The sequence below is a fragment of the Primulina eburnea genome, chromosome 6 (assembly GCF_022965805.1).
Source record: "Primulina eburnea isolate SZY01 chromosome 6, ASM2296580v1, whole genome shotgun sequence".
Lineage (NCBI taxonomy): Eukaryota > Viridiplantae > Streptophyta > Magnoliopsida > Lamiales > Gesneriaceae > Primulina > Primulina eburnea.
The window spans coordinates 35,197,035-35,221,276 of NC_133106.1; the positions used below are offsets into that span (position 1 = coordinate 35,197,035).

The 24,242-nt window shown below is 33.3% G+C and overlaps 3 protein-coding genes across 8 annotated transcripts in view; 1 reads left to right on the top strand and 2 right to left on the bottom strand.

The window, feature by feature from the left end:
* LOC140834686 (transcription initiation factor TFIID subunit 6-like) overlaps nucleotides 1-20,659 on the top strand; it is a 36,378-nt gene extending 15,719 nt beyond the window's left edge. For 2 of the 3 annotated variants that reach the window (XM_073199747.1, XM_073199744.1), the window contains exons 2-13: nucleotides 15,657-15,792; nucleotides 15,908-15,994; nucleotides 16,139-16,240; nucleotides 16,336-16,453; nucleotides 16,662-16,765; nucleotides 16,856-16,993; nucleotides 17,096-17,191; nucleotides 17,782-17,906; nucleotides 18,085-18,217; nucleotides 18,316-18,441; nucleotides 19,721-19,832; nucleotides 20,155-20,659. In XM_073199747.1, the coding sequence (XP_073055848.1) occupies nucleotides 15,667-15,792; nucleotides 15,908-15,994; nucleotides 16,139-16,240; nucleotides 16,336-16,453; nucleotides 16,662-16,765; nucleotides 16,856-16,993; nucleotides 17,096-17,191; nucleotides 17,782-17,906; nucleotides 18,085-18,217; nucleotides 18,316-18,441; nucleotides 19,721-19,832; nucleotides 20,155-20,528 (1,641 nt within the window). In that variant the 5' untranslated portion in view covers nucleotides 15,657-15,666 and the 3' untranslated portion in view covers nucleotides 20,529-20,659. Of the gene's footprint in view, nucleotides 1-10,514; nucleotides 10,568-10,644; nucleotides 10,707-15,656; nucleotides 15,793-15,907; nucleotides 15,995-16,138; nucleotides 16,241-16,335; nucleotides 16,454-16,661; nucleotides 16,766-16,855; nucleotides 16,994-17,095; nucleotides 17,192-17,781; nucleotides 17,907-18,084; nucleotides 18,218-18,315; nucleotides 18,442-19,720; nucleotides 19,833-20,154 lie in introns of those variants that run through there. The other variant, XM_073199746.1, reaches the window with a different exon arrangement.
* On the bottom strand, nucleotides 1,137-4,385 carry LOC140834684 (glutamyl-tRNA(Gln) amidotransferase subunit C, chloroplastic/mitochondrial-like). Of its 4 annotated transcripts, none has more exons than XM_073199741.1 (8): nucleotides 4,047-4,385; nucleotides 3,619-3,713; nucleotides 3,031-3,230; nucleotides 2,892-2,932; nucleotides 2,154-2,209; nucleotides 1,726-1,777; nucleotides 1,546-1,640; nucleotides 1,137-1,400 (listed from the first exon to the last, which is right to left on the bottom strand). In XM_073199741.1, exons 3-7 carry the CDS (start codon nucleotides 3,220-3,222, stop codon nucleotides 1,565-1,567), a joined length of 417 nt encoding a protein of 138 aa, XP_073055842.1. In that variant the 5' UTR covers nucleotides 3,223-3,230; nucleotides 3,619-3,713; nucleotides 4,047-4,385; the 3' UTR covers nucleotides 1,137-1,400; nucleotides 1,546-1,564. The 4 variants fall into 4 exon arrangements, with proteins under 4 accessions (XP_073055842.1, XP_073055844.1, XP_073055841.1 ...); XM_073199743.1 differs by having other exon boundaries at nucleotides 3,031-3,211; nucleotides 4,047-4,382; XM_073199740.1 differs by lacking the exon at nucleotides 4,047-4,385 and having other exon boundaries at nucleotides 3,619-3,816.
* Nucleotides 20,660-20,741: 82 nt separating the features above from the next.
* On the bottom strand, nucleotides 20,742-23,970 carry LOC140834687 (cell division protein FtsZ homolog 1, chloroplastic-like). Its single transcript, XM_073199748.1, has 6 exons — nucleotides 23,664-23,970; nucleotides 22,964-23,063; nucleotides 22,480-22,709; nucleotides 21,775-21,942; nucleotides 21,393-21,626; nucleotides 20,742-21,239 (listed from the first exon to the last, which is right to left on the bottom strand). The coding sequence occupies exons 1-6, from the start codon at nucleotides 23,925-23,927 to the stop codon at nucleotides 20,979-20,981; spliced, it is 1,257 nt and encodes a 418-aa protein (XP_073055849.1). The 5' UTR covers nucleotides 23,928-23,970; the 3' UTR covers nucleotides 20,742-20,978.
* Nucleotides 23,971-24,242: the final 272 nt, after the last annotated feature.

The window sequence follows — 24,242 nt, forward strand, 5'->3', positions numbered from 1 at the left end:
TTAATTAAGGCTTTTAAATTTTCAGAATTATATAATATCTAACAATTTTTGGAAACAGGGGAGGTAGCCAGAAAATTCGATTATTTTTTAAAAAATAATTATTTAGGGAAAATATAAAATTTGATAATACTTACTATTATGGTTCTGAACAAAAAAGTAATTAAAAAATTTATTTAGTATAATAAAAAATAAAACTTTAGTTTTGAAATAAATTACCCGAACAAAAGAGTTATATAATACAAAATTTTCGATGTTTTATCCATGACTTGTTTTACAATATCAAGTTTGAGTAAAATAAAAATATTTTAATAATTGCAATTTAATTGGGAATAAAAAAATTAGAGTACAAAATGTATATGTAAAATCATAAATTATTCATTTCTTTATTATGCTTGACTATTTTAAATTGTGTTCGAATTTTTATGATTTCAAACTCGTGAACGTTTTCAATATAAATTAGTAATTCACTAGTTTTCATAAAAATAATTGAAATAAGATAGTAAAAAAAATTAAAACGTTAGCACTTTAAAAAATAGAATATACAAATTTAAAGATAATATCAACGAGAGAACATATTTGGAAATAAGGGAGAAAAATATAAGATAATTGGATAAATTAGTTTAAGATTTATATTGTGTTTTTATCGTTTTATTTTATTTATTTATTATTTTTACTTGTAAAATTATTATACAAATGAAAGAATTGTTAATGAGGAGAAATTTAATTATTTAAATAAAAAAATTTGTTAAATATTTCGGTTGATAAGATATGATCAGTCCTAAAAAAAGTTAAGAACTTGATTGACGTGATTTACATGTTAGATGTAATAAAAAGTAATTATAATTTTTTTGAATTTTTACAATCACACAACTTCCAATTTTTTTAACAAGAAATTGTGCTAAAATAGTTATAAAAATATAATTATTTGTTTTATTATATTCAAATTATACATTTGATATACATTCTTACAATTTTGGGATAATTTCATTAAAGATTGCAATAAAAAATATAACCACCACAAAAACATTCTGCATTTATCCAAACCAACTTCATTTTTTTCTTTTTTTTTTGAAGCCACACTCATTATTGTTTTGTTTGAACTATACCATGTTTGAATGTTGATACAAGCTAAATCATTGAATGAATTTGCGGAATTCCAATTAATTATTTCCCGAGTGAAAACATACCACACCTAACTTCAAGAAACATATTTAACATGTATAGCTACAGCCTACAAGGGTGGACTCTCTATTCTTGAATTTGTAACAACACAAAAATTTTAATCATGCCCACAGGCAAAAATCAATACAAAGTTTAATCCAAATAACACTCACCAATCACTAAGGAAATCCTTAAACCATTTGCCACAAGAGAAGATGCCCAAGTGATCTTCTCAGTTGCTGCAAAAAGAAAATTTTGCATCCATGCTAATAAAAGCTTGGAGAAACGATAACGTAATAAAATTTTGCAGCAAGGAAATTACACACGTATTTAAATACTATATTTGGTTTGCAAGATTGAAAATTAACTAACAAAAGAAATTATCTGACTGGTATCATAACCATCACTCCTTGTTCAAGACTTTAGGAACTTTGATATAAGAATCTTCGAATGTTGGTACAGCAGCTATTATAGCATCCCTGTAAAAAAAATTGAAGTTTATTTTTACATGAGATATATCTCTATTCACGAAGTATGGAGGACAAATATATGTGCTTTGAATACCTATTATCAAATATTTCAGGAGCATCATTTCGTAAATTGTCACCTTCAGTATCTGTGTATCCAAGAGAGGACAAAATCAAAGGCAGATTAACATGGTCCACATTCTATGAAAGTTCACGGCAATCTCATTCATAGAATTAACAAAGAAATAGTATTTTATTATGTATCAACATCCATTAGAAGCTGAACAGGAAGTATCTATAAATAAAAGAAACCGAGTTCACAAACACACTACCGCACCAGTAGTATGCAAATTTGAATTGAGCAAGAGAGATGACAACCACGCACTCTATTTTCCACAAAAATCCGTATTGTATATAAAGGGTTATGGAGGAAATCACATCCAATACAGAGAAGTCGTAATTGTATCTCTGCTAGTAAGGTCACATTATAAACATTATAAAGTTAAACTTCAGTGTTCCAAGTACCTGCTCTCAAGGCCGGTTCAATACTCTCAAGGTCAACAGCCTGAAGTTGCCCAAACCTGTTTCACATGTATATTAGAAGATAAATAAGTCTATAAAAAATCGCATGCCTACATTGTGTGACAAACTCTTGTAAAGTAATTGCCATAGATCGCAAAAACACACATAAGATCATGTAATAAAAGGATCTATAAATCACCAAGAGTGGCATAGAAATATATTAACAACCCACATGGCACATATTACTCGACAACTACAACAAGAAAAATGACGTCAGGAGGTTAGAATGATAAATCTTTGAACTTCCCATCTTTTACCACTAGCTGTTTAATTGAAATTTTGAAAAACAGTGAGAATACATTTTAACACGAACATTTTTATTAATATGGTTAAACTTTTTCACTATTAGCAATCACACCAAGGAAGAAACCTAAACACTATTGAAAATTTGTATATCAATTAGCACATATTGCCATAGAATACACACACATAGCTCATTATCACACGTATATCGGTATATAAGGTTCAACACCATTCATTTCATAGAGCAAGTTTTACATAATCCATTCTGTAAAAATTCTGGAGATCAATGGAAGTTATTTTCTCTTCTCTGTTCAATGGCTTACTCTCGATATTGTGATAAACACAAACATCAATCAAACTTTTAATCGCATGCACAAATATAGATATTCATAATGGAAATGCCTGTGCGTGCTTGTGTGTAGAGAGAAAACAGGATACCATTCCACCACTTGCTGAATTTTGGGTTCAAATTCTTCGACCTACGAAGTAATTAAAGAAATGGGAAAAAAAATAACGAGAATTATAACTATAAAAAAATAAAACAGTCATACAAAAGAGAACATAGTGTAATATGTACTTGCTGGGGAGTGAGGGAAATACGAGCTGTTTCAGCTAAGCGCTGAACGTCCGGCAGCTCGAGACTCGATTTCACAGCATAAAATCGCTTCTGTTGCACCAACACCCTGGAAAATGAGCTTTTCCTTAGACTGGAAAGGGGTGGTGGCAGCAGCGAAAATCGCAGCAGGATCATGGTGGCTCTGCTAACCATTTGTATATCTGATTGGGAATTTCATCAACTTCTTCAAGGATATGTTTGTGCCAATTGTGGATTTTGAATATATGATTGCATTTGTATTATAAAAATTTAATCAAGAAAATTCAACTTATTTATTCGGATAAAATCAAATCCATCCATCCAAACCATATACTTCTCAACACATTTGAATCAATTCCTCCGGTTAAAAGGTAATATAGTATGTTTGCCTTCATAGAACGAATGTCACTCGTTTATCGAAAATAATCGCCCTACTATGTACTACCAGAGCAATAATAGAAGATCGTGTAACGAAACCAAAAGCAGGAAAAACCCAAACCCAACAAAATCAAGTAGCAATAGTAGTGAAAAGTCTGATACAAAACAAAGATCTGGGGGAAATTAACGAACCGATAATTGAACGAGCTCTATCAAATTTGGTTCTCGCGCCGATTTGTTCCCCAAACTTCCGGTATGGATATACGCCGGGAGTTGAATGAATTACACTGCAAATGCGAAGCGGCGGAGGAAAAGTAAAGTAGGACACTGATATCGTTGGCGATATGGATTTAAGTTTTGAAATTCCAGAATTACTCTGTCCTTCGGACCACACACCTCTATTTATTTTTTTAAAAGGTAAGTATTTAACCATGAGTTTTTGATATTGTAAATTGGTTAATGAGCTCTCACTTCATTTCAATGATCTTATCGTACCTACAATTTCAAAAAAAAAAAAAAAAACGAGTCATATATATATATATGGGCAATAGATGGTCAAGATTTGCCCATACATATATAAAACTCATTTTTTTTTAAATTTATATATAATAAGATCTTACCCGTTGAAAAAAAAGTGACGGTAGTGCCAGGTAGAAGAATCTCATTAACATTCTACAGTTTCCCCGAGCACAAGCACGTCCACGGGCCCAGATATTGTGTCGTTCATAACTTTGGGCTGTTAAATGGGCCCAAGATGGAATATTGATTACTATTTGGCCCATTAAAGTGCAAATATTTTCTACCCACATTCGATGACATATGGTAGACTTATAGGGGTTTTAATTAAGGCTTTTAAATTTTTAGAATTATAAAATATATAATAATTCTTGGAAACAGGGACATAACCAGAAAATTCGATTATTTTTTTTAAAAAAATTATATATAGAAAATACAAAAGTTGATAATACTTACTATTATGGTTCTGAACAAAAACGTAGCTAAAAAAATTATTTAGTATAATAAAAAAATAAAACATTAGTTTTGAAATAAATTCCCTGAACGAAAGAGTTATATAATACCAAAATTTTCGATGTTTTATCCATGACTTGTTTTAAAATATGAAATTTGAGTAAAATAAAAATATTTTAATAATTGCAATCCAATTGAGAATATAAAAATTATTAGGCTCTATTTGGTGTGTAGGATATGATAACTAATTAGATTGATGACAAAACTCAAGGTAAAGATATATAATGTGTTGTGATACAAGTATGTTTTGTTTTGTAAGATTTTAATGAGTATGATACATTTTACATTTTTTGTTGTTGAGATAAAAATACCCTAAACTAGCATTGATGACAATTTGGTATATAAAATGATATTTGTAGCAGTGTTTTGAAAATCATATGTTTAGCTGTTAATAAATAAATATTTTATAAAATTTTAAATTATAGATTTTGTATTTATCTGATAATTTATTTTTCAATAAAAATTAATATGATTTTTCTTTTTATCTCATTTTTAATAATGATTTCTAATTATTTTTTCTATATTTTTTTAAATTTTATTTAGTTTGATGAAATTATTTATGTGATGTGTGTGCAAATAAATAAAAAAATATTAACCATCAAAGAATAAAATCCAAATCAAACCTACAAAACTCATAAATTTCAATTCAATTTATATATCAACTAATTGATAAAATTTAGATTCTTGAACTAAGTTAATGCTCAATAACATGATTTTTTTTAAAAAAATTATTGAACGATCGAGGGAAAAACACCTGCAACCCAAATCGGAAAACGTAGAGGGAAGTCTACAACACATGATACTTTTGAAAGAGAATGAACACAATTCTCAAAACACAGAAAAGTTAGATGAATCACAATCCTTGAATCCTGGAAAACATACAAGGAACAAAGAGCACGATGCGTTCTACCTCTAATAATTTTCAAAGACGTTCCAAATAATTTCATGCAAGAAAAAAAAAATGAAATTTCATAAATTAATCAGCAAAAAATCAAACGCTTGCCACCACAATCCTCATACCAAACAATCTTTTGATTTCCTAAAACCAGAGCCACAACATGCCAACCAAAATTATAAAAATTAGCAGCAGTTGCAGAAGCTCAAAAAACGTACAGGTAGATAAACCCGACCTCTTTATATAATGAAGCATATATGTTTTACCCTCAACAACAATGGATTACGGGCCAGCAGAGTATGGACCGTCATTCTTCCGAACCTCCTAATCACGAGAGCAGATCTAAAATTCTAGATCTCTCCCGTCGATTCTTTCATGGGTAAATTTGTAATTTATGTTATATTTTAGGAAATAGATTGTCAATCCGCCCTAAAACAAAAGGAAGTCTTTTCAACCAAGTATGTTTTTTTACACGGGCTTCTTGAATAATTGGACCCATAAAAATGAGACAAACATGAATTTAACAATCTATCATCTACTTATCACCCACGCCAAACATTCAGGGTACGTTTGGTTAGAAGGATAAGATAAACTAATGATTAGTATGTAAATGATAAAAAAAATGATTGTGATAGAAATGTAATATATGATATAAAATAGTAGTATGTTTGATATGATTTTTAAGTATGAGATAATTTTGATTTTTTTGATGAAATGACGCAATTGTCCTTGTCTTTATTTTGTTTTTCTTTACTCCGACGACGACCGGCGGTGGTCCGACGATGTTGGACGGAATCGCGGTGGCCGGCCGGAATCGCGACGGCGGTCGGTCGGTCGGAATCGCGGCGGCGGTCAGCCGGAAGGGTCGGCGGCGATCGGCGGTCGGTGGAGGGAAGTGGTGGTAAGTTTGGATATAGGAGAAGGGTAAAAATGAAAAAATATGATGTATTAAGAGTAGGATAAATAATTCTAGGGGTGATGAGGTATTATTTTAACTTATCTAATATAACCTAATCATTCATAGGAGGGATTCACTTGGTTAAATAATCACGCGTACCAAACGAGTGATAAGATGGGTTAAAAAAAATAAACCCACTTTATCATGTTAAAAAAAATCATGTTAATAATTATTTATGTGATGTGTGTGCAAATAAATAAAAAAATATTAACCATCAAAGAATAAAATCCAAATCAAACATACAAAACTCATACATTTCAATTCAATTTATATATCAACTAATTGATAAAATTTAGATTCTTGAACTAAGTTAATGCTCAATAACATGATTTTTTTTAAAAAAATTATTGAACGATCGAGGGAAAAACACCTGCAACCCAAATCGGAAAACGTAGAGGGAAGTCTACAACACATGATACTTTTGAAAGAGAATGAACACAATTCTCAAAACACAGAAAAGTTAGATGAATCACAATCCTTGAATCCTGGAAAACATACAAGGAACAAAGAGCACGATGCGTTCTACCTCTAATAATTTTCAAAGACGTTCCAAATAATTTCATGCAAGAAAAAAAAATGAAATTTCATAAATTAATCAGCAAAAAATCAAACGCTTGCCACCACAATCCTCATACCAAACAATCTTTTGATTTCCTAAAACCAGAGCCACAACATGCCAACCAAAATTATAAAAATTAGCAGCAGTTGCAGAAGCTCAAAAAACGTACAGGTAGATAAACCCGACCTCTTTATATAATGAAGCATATATGTTTTACCCTCAACAACAATGGATTACGGGCCAGCAGAGTATGGACCGTCAGTCTTCCGAACCTCCTAATCACGAGAGCAGATCTAAAATTCTAGATCTCTCTCGTCGATTCTTTCATGGGTAAATTTGTAATTTATGTTATATTTTAGGAAATAGATTGTCAATCCGCCCTAAAACAAAAGGAAGTCTTTTCAACCAAGTATGTTTTTTTACACGGGCTTCTTGAATAATTGGACCCATAAAAATGAGACAAACATGAATTTAACAATCTATCATCTACTTATCACCCACGCCAAACATTCAGGGTACGTTTGGTTGGAAGGATAAGATAAACTAATGATTAGTATGTAAATGATAAAAAAATGATTGTGATAGAAATGTAATATATGATATAAAATAGTAGTATGTTTGATATGATTTTTAAGTATGAGATAATTTTGAATTTTTTGATGAAATGACGCAATTGTCCTTGTCTTTATTTTGTTTTTCTTTACTCCGACGACGACCGGCGGTGGTCCGGCGACGTTGGACGGAATCGCGGTGGTCGGCCGGAATCGCGACGGCGGTCGGTCGGTCGGAATCGCGGCGACGGTCGGCCGGAAGGGTCGGCGGCGATCGGCGGTCGGTGGAGGGAAGTGGTGGTAAGTTTGGATATAGGAGAAGGGTAAAAATGAAAAAATATGATGTATTAAGAGTAGGATAAATAATTCTAGGGGTGATGAGGTATTATTTTAACCTATCTAATATAACCTAATCATTCATAGGAGGGATTCACTTGGTTAAATAATCACGCGTACCAAACGAGTGATAAGATGGGTTAAAAAAAATAAACCCACTTTATCACCCAAACCAAACGCCCCCCAGAGTACAAAATGTAGATATAAAATCATAAATTCTTCATTTAGTTATTATGCTTAACTATTTTAAAATCGCTTATTTTGCACCAACACCCTCGAAATGAGCTTTTCCTTGGACTGGAAAGCGGTGGTGGCAGCAGCAAAGATCGCAGCAGGATCATGGTGGCTCCGCTACCCATTTGTATATCTGATTGGGAATTTTATCGAGGATATGTTTGTGCCAATCCTGGATTTTGAATATATGATTTTTTTTTTCGGCTTTGATCTTTTAAGTATTTAAACATGTTTTTTTGATATTGTAAATTAATTTTTTTTTTTTTTTTGTGTGAGTGTTAATCTGAATCGAGATGCTAATGTGACATTAATAAATATTGACGTGCCTGACACAATGATAATATTGAGTATTCTATAAAAAAGACAAAAATACAGCTCAACTTACTAAACTAAAAACTAAATCCAAATGCTTATAGAACCAAAAAACAAAAAAAATACAAACTTCAAGGTAGACGGCCATGCCCGTAACTGGCCTGCTCGTGACCGATTACAATTCGGTTCCCGGAACCAACTATTCGAGTTCAGGTCCGGTTAACTACTGGTTTTAAATCCGGTTCGACTAATTTTAATTTAAAAAAATTGAAAAAAGATAAATCCTTCATTCTTTAAATATTTCAATTAACATGTAGAAGTGTGAAATAAAAAAATAACAATTTAAGGGATATATTTCTTATTTTATAGAAGTGCAATCATTTATCTTTCGCTAAAATTTATTTGTGGGACAATGAGAAGTCAAGCCCTTAAATTTCAAAATTGTCATCTCAAATAATTGCAACACAGAGGACATTGTTTGCACAACGTTCAGTTCATTTTAATTTTATAAATTTTTTTCAAAAATAATATGACCCTTTGGGTCGATGGGTTTTATACCCGTAAACCGTAATCGGATCGCCTCAGGGCGGTTTCGGTCATGGCTCTGGATTAAACCCTTCGACCCCGTTAAATGGAATGTTGACCCATTTTTTAGTTATTTAGTACATGATAATATTCTATAAGATATAATATAACATTAGATATTAGTTGTCTCCATATATTTAAAAATGCATAAATGCCCATTTATGAAAATTAATAATCGAACATATATATCAATCTAAAGTTATTGAAAATTGTTATCTATTTTTCTTCCCATTTTAAAAAGGCAAAAACTTGTGTGAGACGGTCTCACGGGTCGTATTTGTGAGACGGATCTCTTATTTGGATCACCCATGAAAAAGTATTACTTTTTATACTAAGAGTATTACTTTTTATTGTGAATATGGGTAGGGTTGACCCGTCTCACGGATTATGACCCGTGAGACGGTCTCACATGAGACTCACTCTTTTAAAAAATAGCAAAACTTTCAATTCTCTTGCAAGCAGTTGTGCTGAAATAGTGAATAAATATACTTTTGTTTTTTTCGTACATTCAAAAATATATTTAATATACAGTACTCTAATTTTGGGATAATTTATTCAAGATTGCTTAAAATTTGCTACCAAAAAAAAAGTTATTTATCTCATTAATTTTTACGTGTGTTTTCTGAATGGGGGCCTTACTTTGTGCGGGTTAGATACTGAAATTTTTTTCGAGATGTTTCTTGTTTAAAGAGGGGAGGATAAGAAGCATCACATAAGATTTTGAGTATAATTGATTCGGTAATTGGTAAACCAATGTTCCATAGGGGCAATTTAACTTTGTTAAACCATCATTAATTTAAAAAATTTGTTCGAATTTCAAGAAAATTGGACATTATATTGAAAATTGTAAGGATAGAACAAACAAAAAATGGCAATGTCATTGCTCCGTTTCCAAGCAGAAAGGAGTCACTACAAAAAAACGGAAGACTTAGCGACAGTTTTTACGTTAACCGTCGCATATTTTGCGACGATTTTTTCTAATCGTCGCCATATAGCGACGGTTTTTTAAAACACCGTCGCAAAATAAAATAAGCGACGGTTTAATAAAATCCGTCGCTTTTTTAGCCACGGTTTACTATAAACCGTCGTTTTTTAGCCACGATTTAATAAACCATCGTAATATATTGCGACTGTTTATAAAAACCGTCGCAATATTTTGCGACGGCTTGAATAACCCGTCGCTAATAAAAACAGGGGACGGTATACACAAAACCGTCGTTTTTTAAGCCACGGTTTAAAAACAACCGTCGCTTTTTTGGCCACGGTTTTTTGAAAAACCGTCGCAATTTTAGACACGGTTTAGTTAACCGTCGTAATATATTGCGACGCGTTTTACTAAACCGTTGCTACTTAAACCAAGCGACGGTTTACTAAAAACCTGTCGCTTTATATAGCCACGGTTAACCCCACCAACCCGTCGCAGTAAACGGGGACAATAACAAACCATCCTAATATATAGCGACAGTTTAGTATAAACCGTCGCCGAACCACATCGGCGACTGTTTTGTAAAAACCGTCGCCGATCTCCATCGGCGACGGTTTATGGAATCGCCGTCGCTACTAGCGACGGGGATAAGTTTTTCCGTCGCGACTAGCAACGGTTTTAACTTAGACCGTCGCTATGATTCTATTTATACCGAGATACTCGAACAATTTTCTTGAGCGATTTTCACCTATCTCTGGTGAAAACCAAACTCTATAAATTTTTCGAAGTTTCGGTTTTTTATTTTGTACTAACTATTTCGTATTTTTTTTGTAGATTTGCAACTCGTGCGATTTTCAGCGTCACGTGGAAGCAGCTATATCTTCGCGCAAAATCAGGTTTTAATATTTTTTTTATGTATAGAAAATTTAATACATGATTTAATTTTTAGGTATTATTTTATTTGTGTAAATTTAATACATTAATTTTTACTTAAATTTATTATAGGTGTACTTTTGTTACATACCGTCGCTATATTAAGCGGCAGTTTTTTTAAAAAACCGGAGATTAATATTGCGACGGTTTTACGTATACCGTAGCTATATTAAGCGACGGTAATTTAAAAACCGTCGCTTTTTATGGCGACGGTTTTGTACAACCATCGCTTTTTATAGCGACGGGTTTTTAATAACCGTCGCTATATTAAGCGACGGTAATATAAAAACGGTCGCTTTCTATAGCGACCGTGTTCAAATAACCGTCGCTTTTTTGAGCGACGGTTAAGTTGGAACCGTCGCTAAATAACGACGGTTTTATTTAATAAACCGTTGCTATGAGAGTTGTCTCTGTTGAAGATAGTGCCCTATTGAAGATAGTGCCCTTAAAGAATTGAAATAAGAATTTTTTTTTATTTTTTTATTAATGAAAGTGAGATTTATGATGGAACATGTTTGCATGAAAATGTTATTGTCATGAATATCGTAGCAAAATCCCTAGTTTATTGGATGTAATAATAATTTTAGTATATGTAAGAGTTATATATACAAGAGGATCAAAATTATGGATAATAAACTTAAATTAAGTCGTTGATGAATTAATTAAGGCAAAAACTTGCGTGAAACGGTCACACGGGTCGTATTTGTGAGACAGATCTCTTATTTGGGTCATTCATGAAAAAGTATTACTTTTTATGTTAAGAGTATTACTTTTTATTATGAATATCGGTAGGGTTGACCCGTCTCACTTATTAGGATCCGTGAGACGGTCTCACATGAGACTCACTCATTAATTAAAGTATGGATCTTTAATTAATCATCAATGATGCGGCCCATTAACATTATGAAAGTGATCTCTTATCCGGATTGTCGATGTTGAGATATCTGGATAAGGGCATTTATATATAATGTAATTATGTACGACTTGGACCGATTTAATTAGTCATTTCATAATAAATTCTGTTGTTACTATAAAATTCAAATTAAAACATAAAGATGATCATATATGGACAAATCTTCATCTTAAATTGATTATAAATTCATGTTCATTTCAATATGATTCTTAATTTGATTGTTTAAAGTTTGCGATTGCTCATTTTTAATACTTGCATTTTAGATTTATATTTGAAATGAATGGTTGGGAATATGAATTCACAGACATGGAATCCATTCTTTCTTGCGAGAAGTAGAAAGACGATTCCCTACTTTTTTAATTCTGGAACTGAGTGATGGGCCAAAAACTTATTTATAATCAAGTTATAAATTGAACCACTCAGTAGCGAATTAATGGTAAATGAGGATAAGAAGTAATTGAAGAGGTAAACGAAGAATTCCTAGCTTCAGTTACGAATTGTCTATGGAAGATTAATCCATATGTAATGATTATATCAATGAACTACTCGATTTTGTAGAGTAAAATATTTCATAATGAAAAAGAGTGCAATTCCATATTTTTAGTGGAGTAATTAGCGAATTAATAAATTAGATAAATTAATTAAAGAATTTAATTATTTATCCAATTTATTGGAGCTTCTAATTATGAGTCCATGTTCCCCGATACACCTTTCCAAATTAATGACTAGATAGAAATGTAATTTAAAAATCTCATGAAAAATTGTTTCCATAACCTCAAATGCTTGGAGATAAATATAATTAATTATATTAAAATATAATTATGAGATAATTATAGATTTGTATTATTATGATAATATTCAAAATATGTTGATATCTTTAATTTATTATGAACATATTATTTGTTATCTGAAAATAAGTTAGAATATTATTCTAAAATAAGTTAGAATATTATTCTAACTTATTTTGATAAGATTATCCTATTTAATATCTTTAATTTATTGTGAATAAAATTTAAATATTTTTGATAAAATCCTAGAAATCTTATTTAATATCTTTAATTTATTGTGAATAAAATTTAGATATTATTTAACATCTAAATAAGTTAGAATAAGAATCTAATTTATTTTGATAAGATTTTAGAAATCTTACGACTTTTAAAAATAGTTTTAAAAAGCATAAAATATAATATTCAAACCAAATCAAATCTTGGCACTATTCTAGATGATATGGTCGATTTTCAAAGTCCCAATTGGAATTAATTTGGACGCTTGGTTTTGAATTAATATAAATAGGATACTAGGCGGTTTCTTGGAAAAAACAACTTTTTCTCTACTTTTTCATGAGTTGAAAATAAAGTAGAGAACAAAATAAAAAATTGATTTCTAGCATTTGAATTTTTTGAGTGCCCACACACTCCCGTCGATAGGAAGGATCGTATTGGAATGATGTGGTTTCTACGCATATTGGATTTACAAAAAGGAGAAAAAACTACAAGAGTTTAGTCTTCTAGTAAATAGTTTTGTTTAAATTCATCAGTTATTTATATTCATACGTTCGATTTTAATTTATGAAATTATGTAATCGCTTCCGCTGTGTTTCGATTTGATCGAAAATAGATTTTATAGTCAGTTTTTCTTTAGAGACCATGTATAAATTCAAACAGTCTCACATTGAAAAATAAGCCAAAATAGTCTTTCTTATTAGCTAGCTCTAAGTTTGATATAAGAGTTCGAGCCTCAAGGAACACCAGAAGTTTTTGAAAAGAGAAAGACACTGATAGGCTGATTCTCGGTGAAACACTCATGCCCGACCAGCTCGGTGCGGTGTGGTCTTTGACAAATATTAATAGTTTAGACAAAATTTATTTGGAAATAATATTAATATTTATTTTTATTTATTTCGAAAAATGTGTCCGAAAGTTTGCACCATCCAGTCCGAACCAGTGCATCTCGTGTGCTTGTCCTTTGACATAAAACTATGCGTCCCTTGGCTTATTTTCCGAACCAGTGCGTCTCGTGTGCTTTTCCTTTGGCGTAGAACCGCACGTCCCATGGCTTATCACCGAAGGGTGCACCCTTTATGTGATATCGGTGACTCACTTTATATATATATATATATATATATATATATATCTCTGTCGAACATTCATCAAGATATATCTTCGCAAAAATTTCGTTGTATTCTTTTTTCTTAAATTTGAAAATTCAGACATATACATTGTTCACTGATATCTAGACATGCTGCATTTCTGGATCGGAGTTGTTGTATATTGGGGACTATGGTCATTCCGTATATCATTTACATACGAACATATTCGTCTTGTGAGAAACAAAAAGATAACCATATATGGATTCGAATTTTGAACGGTCACAGGATGTGTCCCAATTTTCCGGAAGACTACAAAAAACCAAGTGGAAGTGGGGGTGGGGGGGGAACTTTTGTTCTTCTTGATTAATTGAAACGGTGGGAAATGAATTTTTTTTATTAAAATTATTATTCATCGATCTTCAAATATTTATATATATATTTTTAAAATTAAAATAAGTGTTTTAATTTTTAACCATAAATAAAGAGTGCATAATTTCAAGAAAAAGAAAATAATTTTTTTACACTAACTTTTCCTATTTCATATTTTGGACAATATGTTCTCAAGTTGGGTTTTATTATACCAATTTTATTTTTTGTGAAAGTGATAACGCGAGATCTGGAGACCATGACTCATATTTAATTATTTATAGATAAAGTTTATTATTATCTTCTGATATTTCTGTTTTAGCCCATCATAAAAACAGAAATTACACTTATGTCTCTACACATTAAAGGCTCACAACCTATTAGATACATTAAAGCCCAATAACCCGAAACCTTATTTGATCACTTATTTTGGGCTTAACTTAACAGACAACTCACACTCATAATTATTCACATATAAGCCCATAAAAATAAAATAATTTTTTTAATACACTAACTTTTCCTATTTTAGATTTTGGTACACTATGTTCTCAAAATTGGGTTTTATTATACCAACTTTACTTTTTTTTTCAGTCATATCTCCCCAAAGTACTGACATGCAACATAACATATTCACATGTCATCTAAAAATGTCGACGTGACGTCTGAATTGTCGACTTATCTGATGTCAAGTTCGTGTATCAAAATCATACTTTAAAATTTTAATGAACAAAAATTCAAACTCAAACAAGCTAGATATATAACCGAAAAATCGATTTCAAATGCAAAAATGGTATTAGACTAGGTTGTAATAGTCCATTCCCAAAAGGGGAAAGTTCCACTTCCATAAAGGGAAAACTTTAATACCCCATCACTTGATAACCACTACCTGCCATAATGAATCAAAATCATATGGTTTTGATTCATTAAATTTTCAAATGGAATTTCAGTCAACATCCATCCATCATTAAACAAACAAAAAAAAAGCTTATGAAGTACAAACAACTTATTTATATCAAATATACTAATTCAGTAACCCAATAAGAATAAGAAGACCATAAAAGAATGAATAAGATGTATTAAAAAAACGGAAGTATAAATTAATACAGAAACTGAACAATTAATTTAAAGGAAATCAATTTATTTATTTATATTTTTAAAATAAAATTTTTGTTGCTAGTGTCGACTATTTCAGTTCAGGCTTGTTAGGGTCTCAGAAGGGCAATATAAGAAATTTGCAGCCAGAATCCCTGGATGGTTATTTATGACGGGCCTTGGGCTTTCTTAATACAAGAGAAGAAATCAGGATGAAGGCTCTTCATTAATGGGCCACGGCCCATTCTAGTATTCGTCCCATATCGATACCCGGAAATCAGATGCTTCGGAACCCTAATTGTAGCTATTTCCCCTTTTTCAGACCATGAACGTTCTCTAAAATTTGGTTCAAAAAAACGTTCTCCATAATTACAGGAAACCAAAATCCAGTTGATGTCCATAAAGCTATTTACCGATAAATACTTCGTAATCGAAAATTTCGTGGAAATTTAGGAACTTGAAAATGAGCATAGTGCCGAAAGAATCGATTGAAGTGATAGCACAGAGCTTAGGCATTACCAATTTATCCCCAGACATATTTCCAGCTCTTGCTGCTGATGTCGAGTATCGAGTTCGAGAAATCATGCAGGTTTGTTAATTCCTATAAATTTGCTTTCTTTGTTATGTACACAAGTGATTGTTTTGAAATTTCTGATTCTGCTACTTTTACGTATTCTTATTTTTTTTTGCTGAATATGGTTCAGGAGTCTATCAAATGCATGCGACATTCGAGAAGAACTACTTTAACAACAGACGACGTTGATAGTGCGCTTGGCTTAAGAAACGTCGAGGTGGTCTTTTTTTCTAACTCGCTTTACTATTAAACAGTTGCTGATGTACATGCACTCCATGATTTTCTGGTGCATAAGGTTGTAAGGTAGTGATCTTGGTTATGGGCGTTGTTGGTAATGGTATTTGTGTTTATATAAATACAGCCGATATATGGATTTGCTTCTGGAGATCCTTCGCGATTCAAGAGGGCTGCTGGACACAAGGATTTGTTTTATATTGAAGAGAAGGAATTGGAATTTAAGGAGGTATGCTGGCATTGACTTTTGGCATTATAGCATTTTGATCGAAAGCTTTAGCATTGGCATTTAGTAACATGTCTTGTTTTTTTAATGTGTTTTAGGTAATTGAAGCTCCTCTGCCGAAAGCACCACTAGACACTGCAGTAGTCACTCATTGGTTGGCTATCGAAGGAGTTCAGCCTGCAATTCCTGAAAATCCTCCTCCTATGGCTATTCAATGTTTGTACTACGATTTCTATTTACATATCCGTTGCTCACACTTTATAAAATACGAATGATGATAGATGATATTTTCTCATTTTCTGAACAAATTAATTTAAGAACTTGGCAGGTGGCTTGGTATTCAAATTTTGTAGGACACAGTATGTCATTTGACCGACAGCTGTTGTCATCACTCTGATTTACATTCTTATATCATCTTTGGCAGCACTTGCAATGCCTTCAGATAACATAAAGAATGACTACAAGGAGGATGGGTTACCTGTAGACATTAAATTACCGGTCAAGCATGTTCTTTCACGAGAGCTTCAGGTAATGGCAATGGTGTTTTGTGCATTCCTCTTCACCCTTCCAAGAAAGTATTTGAATTCTCAGGTAATGGTTTTTTGGATGGTGCTGCAGCTTTATTTTGAGAAAATCTCCGAGCTTACTGTCACTAGATCCGATTCCACCCTGTTCAAAGAAGCATTAGTGAGCTTGGCAACTGACTCAGGACTCCACCCTTTAGTGCCTTACTTTACATTCTTTGTTGCTGACGAGGTTATGATAAGTGATATCTGATCTTCTTCCTCCTCCACCTTTTTTATCTGGACTGGTTTGCGATGATACAGTTTGATAACCATCAATCTTCTATCATGACAGGTTTCTCGGAATTTGAACAATTTTTCTCTTCTTTTTGCTTTGATGCGCCTTGTATGGAGCCTTCTACGAAATCAACATATACACATCGAGCCTTATGTAAGTTGTTCTTTTTTTGGTAAACTCCTCTTAATTGTGTACATGTATTCCTCATTTCGAATTTCCTTCAGATTTTCTTCATTTTCCACGTATATTTATGTATAGTGGAAACCATTGAGTTCCTGAATTAGTCCACTTTTGTGGTGTGTAATGATGTAGATGTATCTGTTGGATGCAGTTGAACTCTTGATCTTGCTCTGTATTCTGTTAATTCAAACCTTAGACGCATTATTGCTGTTAGATTAATTTGAGATCATCCGATGCGATAGTAAATTTTTACGAGTTTGAACTTGTTTCTTCATACTAGGCCCATTGGGAGTTGACTTCTAGTTTAATTAAGTTGCAAAAAGAACAGTTGTTTAATTTGGTGATAAGAGGAGAGGAGTTGATTCAGATGTTACCATCCTGTTCTTGCATCATTTAATTTTGCATTCGTGATATTCGTAGCAGTGTTTTTTGTTATTCCAAAATATGAAGGTTAGAGGTTTTCATTTGAAAGAATTTGTTTCGCATTGAAATGTTTATGTTCGTGTGCTTGAAATTCATACGTCAGGTGCCAATTCCTTATGTCTGCGTTTTTTATCCATTAGCTGCACCAATTGATGCCATCAGTGATGACATGCCTGGTTGCAAAAAGACTAGGAAATAAATTTTCAGATAACCACTGGAGTCTTAGAAATTTCACAGCTATTCTGGTGGCTTCAATCTGCAAGAGGTTGGAATCTTCAAATTTACCAGCCCTTGTTGACTACATGAAACAAATATGAGTTTTCTATTATACTTAGCTATCTGTTATGGGTGAAGGCTTCCATGTCCTTCCTGTGTCCTAAGGAAGCAAAATCTGTTCTTAATTTACTTAGTTTAGCTTAAGGCGTTCTCACGTGCATTTGCAGATTTGGCCACGTTTACCATAATCTCCAGCCACGTGTGACCAGAACATTACTTCATGCTTTTTTGGACCCATCAAAAGCTTTGCCCCAACATTACGGTGCCATTCAAGGGCTATCAGCCCTTGGACCTAATGTGGTCTATTCCTGCTTCCATCTTTCTGTTGCTTTTTTCTGCACCGCACCCACAGCCTTTTATTAGTCAAAGTTCTTAACAATGTCTAAACTCCTGTCTAGGTTCGATTGCTTGTGCTTCCCAATCTTGAGCCCTACTTACGACTTCTGGAGCCAGAAATGCAACTTGAAAAGCAAAAGAATGAAATTAAGAGGCATGAATCCTGGTTGGTGTATGGTGCTCTAATGGTAAGATATTAAACTGAATGCATCTGCTAGATGTGGTTAATTTTACTCTATTATTTTCATTTAAAAAAATTGTCGGAAAAAAAGTAAAGATGAAACAAGAAGATTAACTTATATCCATATACTGTTGGCACTTGGAGTGAACTTTTTACTGCTGGGTTGTTTGCTATTGGTTATTTGAGGGATCTGCTGGTGCAAAATTGTGAATAGCCCTTGCAGGTGGTAAACAATTTACATCCATTATAAACATGTACCTTAACCTTAAACTTCTTTAGTTTGAACGAACTTTTTAATAATTTGAGACTATATCATAATATGTTTTTTGGTATTTTATTGTGAAGTGCAGTTGACTGGTTAGGATAATCACAGGTAGGCACTCGGGTTTGATGGCCATATATTTAGTGAAGAAAGTTTGTTTGAAGCAGTTCTCTCGAGTATTTGTATGATGAAGAGATCATGTGTGATGCATTACTGCTACTGACAGCATTTCTTCTTTTGTGTCTCTCGAGTTGGAGAGTATCTATAGTTGTTATTTATGTATATTAGCTAGAGGCCACTAGGTATGCTGAAATTTCTGAAGCTTATGTTTAAACCCCTTGAGATACATGTAGCAGGTTGAGTCAACAATTTTTTTTAGGTAATGAAAACCTTTTTTCTTGGTTGGCTCATGGCTGTAGTAGAAGAATCTCTACTTGCATTTTTCTATTCTACTTTCCAAAAAAATTGTGTAGATCTAGTCCAACCTGAAGATTTAGAGAACATAACTTGGGCTAAAACCCCTTGAGATACATGTAGCAGGTTGAGCCAACGATTTTTTTAGGTAATGCAAATCTTTTTTCTTGATTGGCTGTAGTAGAAGAATTCTACTTGCATTTTTCTATTCTACTTTCCAAAAAAATTGTGTAGATCTAGTCCAACCTGAAGATTTAGAGAACATAATTTGGGCTAAAACCTCCTGTAATATAGTGTTTGTGTGTAATTTTTCTTTGTTTCATCAAGATATGGCATCATGTGAAGGCCAAGGACATTGAATTGACTCGTTTTTTTTTCTTGTCTGCTTATCCAGAACAGGCCTCAGTCCATTCTCAACTAAATTTGCCGATCAATATGCACTTTTTTTAGTGTTGATATTGTTGCATTGGTTATATGCCAACTATTTTGATTAGAAATGCGTACAACCACAAGGCAGAGTTGGTGCTAATAGCTCCATCATATGTGGTTGAAGTTTCTGTTTCTCTTTATGAAATTAGTTGTTAACTGATTGACGCATCACACTTTTCAGCGTGCAGCTGGCTTGTGCTTGTATTATCGCCTGAAGATGTTACCCACAGTTTTCTCTATACTGCCGCCTATTGTCTTGAAGAGTAACGCAAAAGTTGTGACTCCAATGTCAAGTAAGAATCTTTTACTATTCTCTTTTATTTCCTTCGTTTTTGTTCCTGCTATATTGCTGGCATTATAAACATTGCGCAAGAGAGCATAAGAATGCCTAAAATCTAATTCCATGAGAGCCACTATTGTAAAACAATAATAATAATAGCAACTGGGGATGATTGTATTAGTTTTCGCTCTTAGACACAATATTGGATTTGGATGAGTGCATTGAAAAATTATTTGACTAACTCGTTGATGCTCTGATATTGGCAAGTCTTGCATTTAGAGCTTATTTGTACCTTATATCAGTCACAAGACTAACCCTTTTATCCATCTTCAAAGAGAAACGTAAAGCAGGCATTGATAACACAATGCATCAGCCAACAGCTAAGAAATTAATGACAGATAGCACCATGACCGGTGGGGTAATACAAGCAAATTCAGTCCCAGCGGACATGCTTGGAGCAGGCGGTGCATATCCGGCAAATATCAGAGCAGGCGATACTAATTTACAGGGTTCACGTCCATTAGGGAACAACAATGTGGCCGGAACAAGTGGCAGAAAGGAAATAGATGCTGGTCTACTGTTGAAGGCATTAGGTGGTGTTGATCAAGAAGATGCGAATGCTGGGAATTTGCTGCCATTGTTGAGCGAATATTTTGGTGAAAGCATGTCATCCTTTGTTCCTTCCCCTGCACTATGTTTGTTCTTGTGAATATAGAAATCAAGTTTTACTTTCTGTGTTTTCTTGTGTAATTTAGTTCTTTTATGAAAATCAAACTTGTGGCTCTGTTTTGTTGGAGGGTGGAAATCTATCCGAGAGTCTAATAATTTTGTCTTATCAAATTTTACAACTTTTTAGCTATTAAATAAATCTCTCATTTAACACCATATATTTTTCGTCATATGCAAACTCAACGAATTCATCTTTAAATTTTAATATCCTGTCTACTTGCAAAAAACATATCATCGATACACTTTCAGTGGGATTGGGGAGATTTCAGTTAGAGAGAAATCAATGCTGCTCATCCCACTTTGCAACACAAACATCTGAACGATGTACATGGGAAAAATTGCTACAGCTACATCAAATTTTGGCCTAAGTCCATGTAAATGCAGGAAGGACCAGGTAAATTAAGAATATAACAACAAAAAACTAAAAAAGCTAAATACGGAATCTCCGAGGTAGAGGAGATCGAGATGTAGATGAAGACGAGGCGGATGATTGGAGGGTGAGGGTGACTGGAGCTCTTATTGCACTCTTTTCAGCTAGTTTTGCTCCTCTTGAATCATTCATAAGGGTCTTCTGAAACGATTGTGTAAAACCAGTCGCAATAATCGTAACATGGAGCTCTCCATTGTACCGTTCATCAACTACTGCACCAAATATAATGTTGGCTGAAGGATCGGCTAAACTTGTAACAACCTGGCAAGAGGGGGTTGGGGGATGTCTGATTATGACCATGCCATTTCTCTATACATCAAATAACTCCACTGCTTCTTCCCAGTTGAGGCCAAGCCGGATACCGAGTCTTACAATTGGTAAGCAAGAGTAGGAGAAAAGGTTGAAAGTATATACCTGGGATACCCTATTCACTTCCTGCAGCGTCATATCCTTTCCTCCAGTGATGTTATATACAACTCCAGTAGCTGACTGAATAGAGGACCCAATCAGAGGAGTGAAAGTTGCTTCTTCAGCCGCTTCTTCAGCACGGTTTTTGCTAGAGGACACTCCCACACCAAGCATAGCAGTACCGGAGTCCTTCATCACAGCCTTAACATCTGCAAAATCCACGTTTACCAGCCCAGGTACCTGGGTAAAAAGAAGAAGCTGAAAACGTCAAGGAATTGGTCACATTTGTGAATAATACACTATTTTGCATGGCATCAGAAAGAGAACATTATCGCACCAGGAAAGATGAGGATAAAAAAAAAAGAGGCTGATTCTTGTTTTCACTCACCATGATTATATCTGATATCCCTTGAACTCCCTGGAGGAGCACATCATCTGCCAAAAGAAAAGCATCTTGAAGGGGAGTATGTTCATTAGAAATATCCAGGAGACGATCATTTGGGATCACAATAAGTGTATCCACATTTTTCTGGAGTTTTTCAATTGCTTCGAGAGCCTGAAGCAATATCCAAAGAAAAAATATCTAAATTAAAAGACAACATAAAAGGAAGATGGATTATACCTAATTATTTTATTTCCACCTGCCCATTATGAATCAATCAATCTACTGTTAATAATTCAAGCGTAAAAAACTTTAAAGCATAGATTGGCGGTTGTGCTCATACAATTCCAAAGTTCACTTTATCCCACATGTTTCATCAACAAAGGATTTCATTGGTGCAGCTTGAAATAAAAATATCAATTCAAAGATTTGAAATTTATATGTTTAAAGTTATTGTACAAATATAAATAAAAATAAACAAGAAAATAATCAAGCAAGCATTGGCTTAAAGCAAAAAATTACAAACATAAAGTGGCAAACATGATCGGATAAGTAAAGATGTGTGCTACTTAATCCATTTCTCATCTTTGTAATTTGTACAATTAAATGCGAACACAATTCTTCGCACAATTCAGGATGGAATAAAATTTTGACTATTGATTGATTGTTAACTGTCAACTCTCCTGTTCCATACAATGAAACAGCACCTGCCTGCAAAGATCTTCTACGTCCTTCAAAGCTGAATGGGTATGTAACAACACCCACTGTCAAATACCCAGCATCCTTTGCTATTTTAGCAACAACAGGGGCTGCACCAGACCCAGTACCCCCACCCATCCCTGCTGTTATAAAGACCATATCTGATCCCTTGAGAGCATTTGCAATTACTTCCTTTGATTCCTCTGCAGCCTGTTCACCCAAAAGTGGGTTGCCACCTGTCCCTGAATTTTCAGGAGTGTTGCTGGTTAAAAATCTTTCAAAGTATAAAATTTTAGGAAATAGATTATATTAGGCAGTAAAGAAGCTAAATCAAGATTCTAAGTGCCTGCAGATCACTGTACCATACATTAAACACATTTAATTAACATGAAATCCATGATTTTCATTCTTGTCCATGTGATAAAAGTGTGACAGCTAGGAATTAGCTTCAGAATTTAAAAGAAGACCAATGCAAATGTAAGAGTGAGATGCAAACCAAGTCCACGAGTCAAAAGCTCTCCTATCTGAATAGGTGTCTCCGTGGCTGATTGCAACAGTGCCTGAACATCTGTGTTAATGGCATAAAAGTCCACACCCTACAATCGAAACAAAAGGATTATAACAGAAAAATGTGCAAAACATGATTCATATGCAAGGGAATTCTGAATATAACATTTACTAGTATCAACATGAAGATGATGAAAAAATAAAGAAATAGACGAGAATATCTATTCTGAAACAGTGTTTATTCAATTGGAACATAACAACTATATATGCAGACTACCATTTCTATTTCACCAGGGATTTGTCATCCATTACCCTTTCGAAAACATTAAATAGTTTATGTTAGAATCATATCAAGCCAAAGACTTTTTAGTTTTTTTTTTTATGTTAGAATCATATTAAGCCAAAGATTTTCTGTTTTTTTAAATAAAAAAAAAATAAAAATAAAAGTAGAAGTTATCGATTTAATGTCTTTAAGACTATCCCGTCTTAAAAGTAACAAAAATTATACTTGCATAGCTCATCCCAGTACTCACTTTCGCTCCTTATTTATCAAGCACAACACTGGCACATAAGCTCACACCAACAAAAATGGACAACGAATCAAACTCAAAAGCTCTCGTTTGAAGGCCAAAGAAACTGCAACGAACCTAAACAAGTACACGCCAAGAAGAAAAGGAACGAGTCTTAACCTGTAAACCACTGCCAATCATGCGATTGACGGCATTGTTTCCGCCGCCACCGACTCCAATCACCTTAATCTTGGCAGTTTCTATTGGAGTATACGAATTGTAAGCACCGTTACGAAATAATCTTGAATTACAGGCCCTTTTCCAGCGACACCCGGAGAAGGAGAAACCACTATGCCTAGTTTTGGCAGGCAGAGGTGAGAAACCAATCGAAATGGAGGTCGCTGATGAGGCAGATGCTGGATTCTGGAATCCCAGCGTCGCCATTAATACCGATTATTATTTCTTGTTTTTGTAAAAAAAAAATAATCCAGAACTTTGTATTTTCTGTCTCATTTATATGTGGATTAAATCCTAAATATTACAGCAAAAATAGGCAAAAAGATAGGGACATGGACCAGTTCTTGCATTAACAGTATGTTTTAGATGCTTAAAATTTTAAATTTGCATTTGGATATAACAGTAGAATTGAATTTGGAATTGGATTTGAAAATTCTCAGATTTATAATTCTTTCCTGCATTTGGTTTGAAATTTTAAAACTCTATTTATAATTCATTTCTTGTTTGAAAAAAATCAAAATT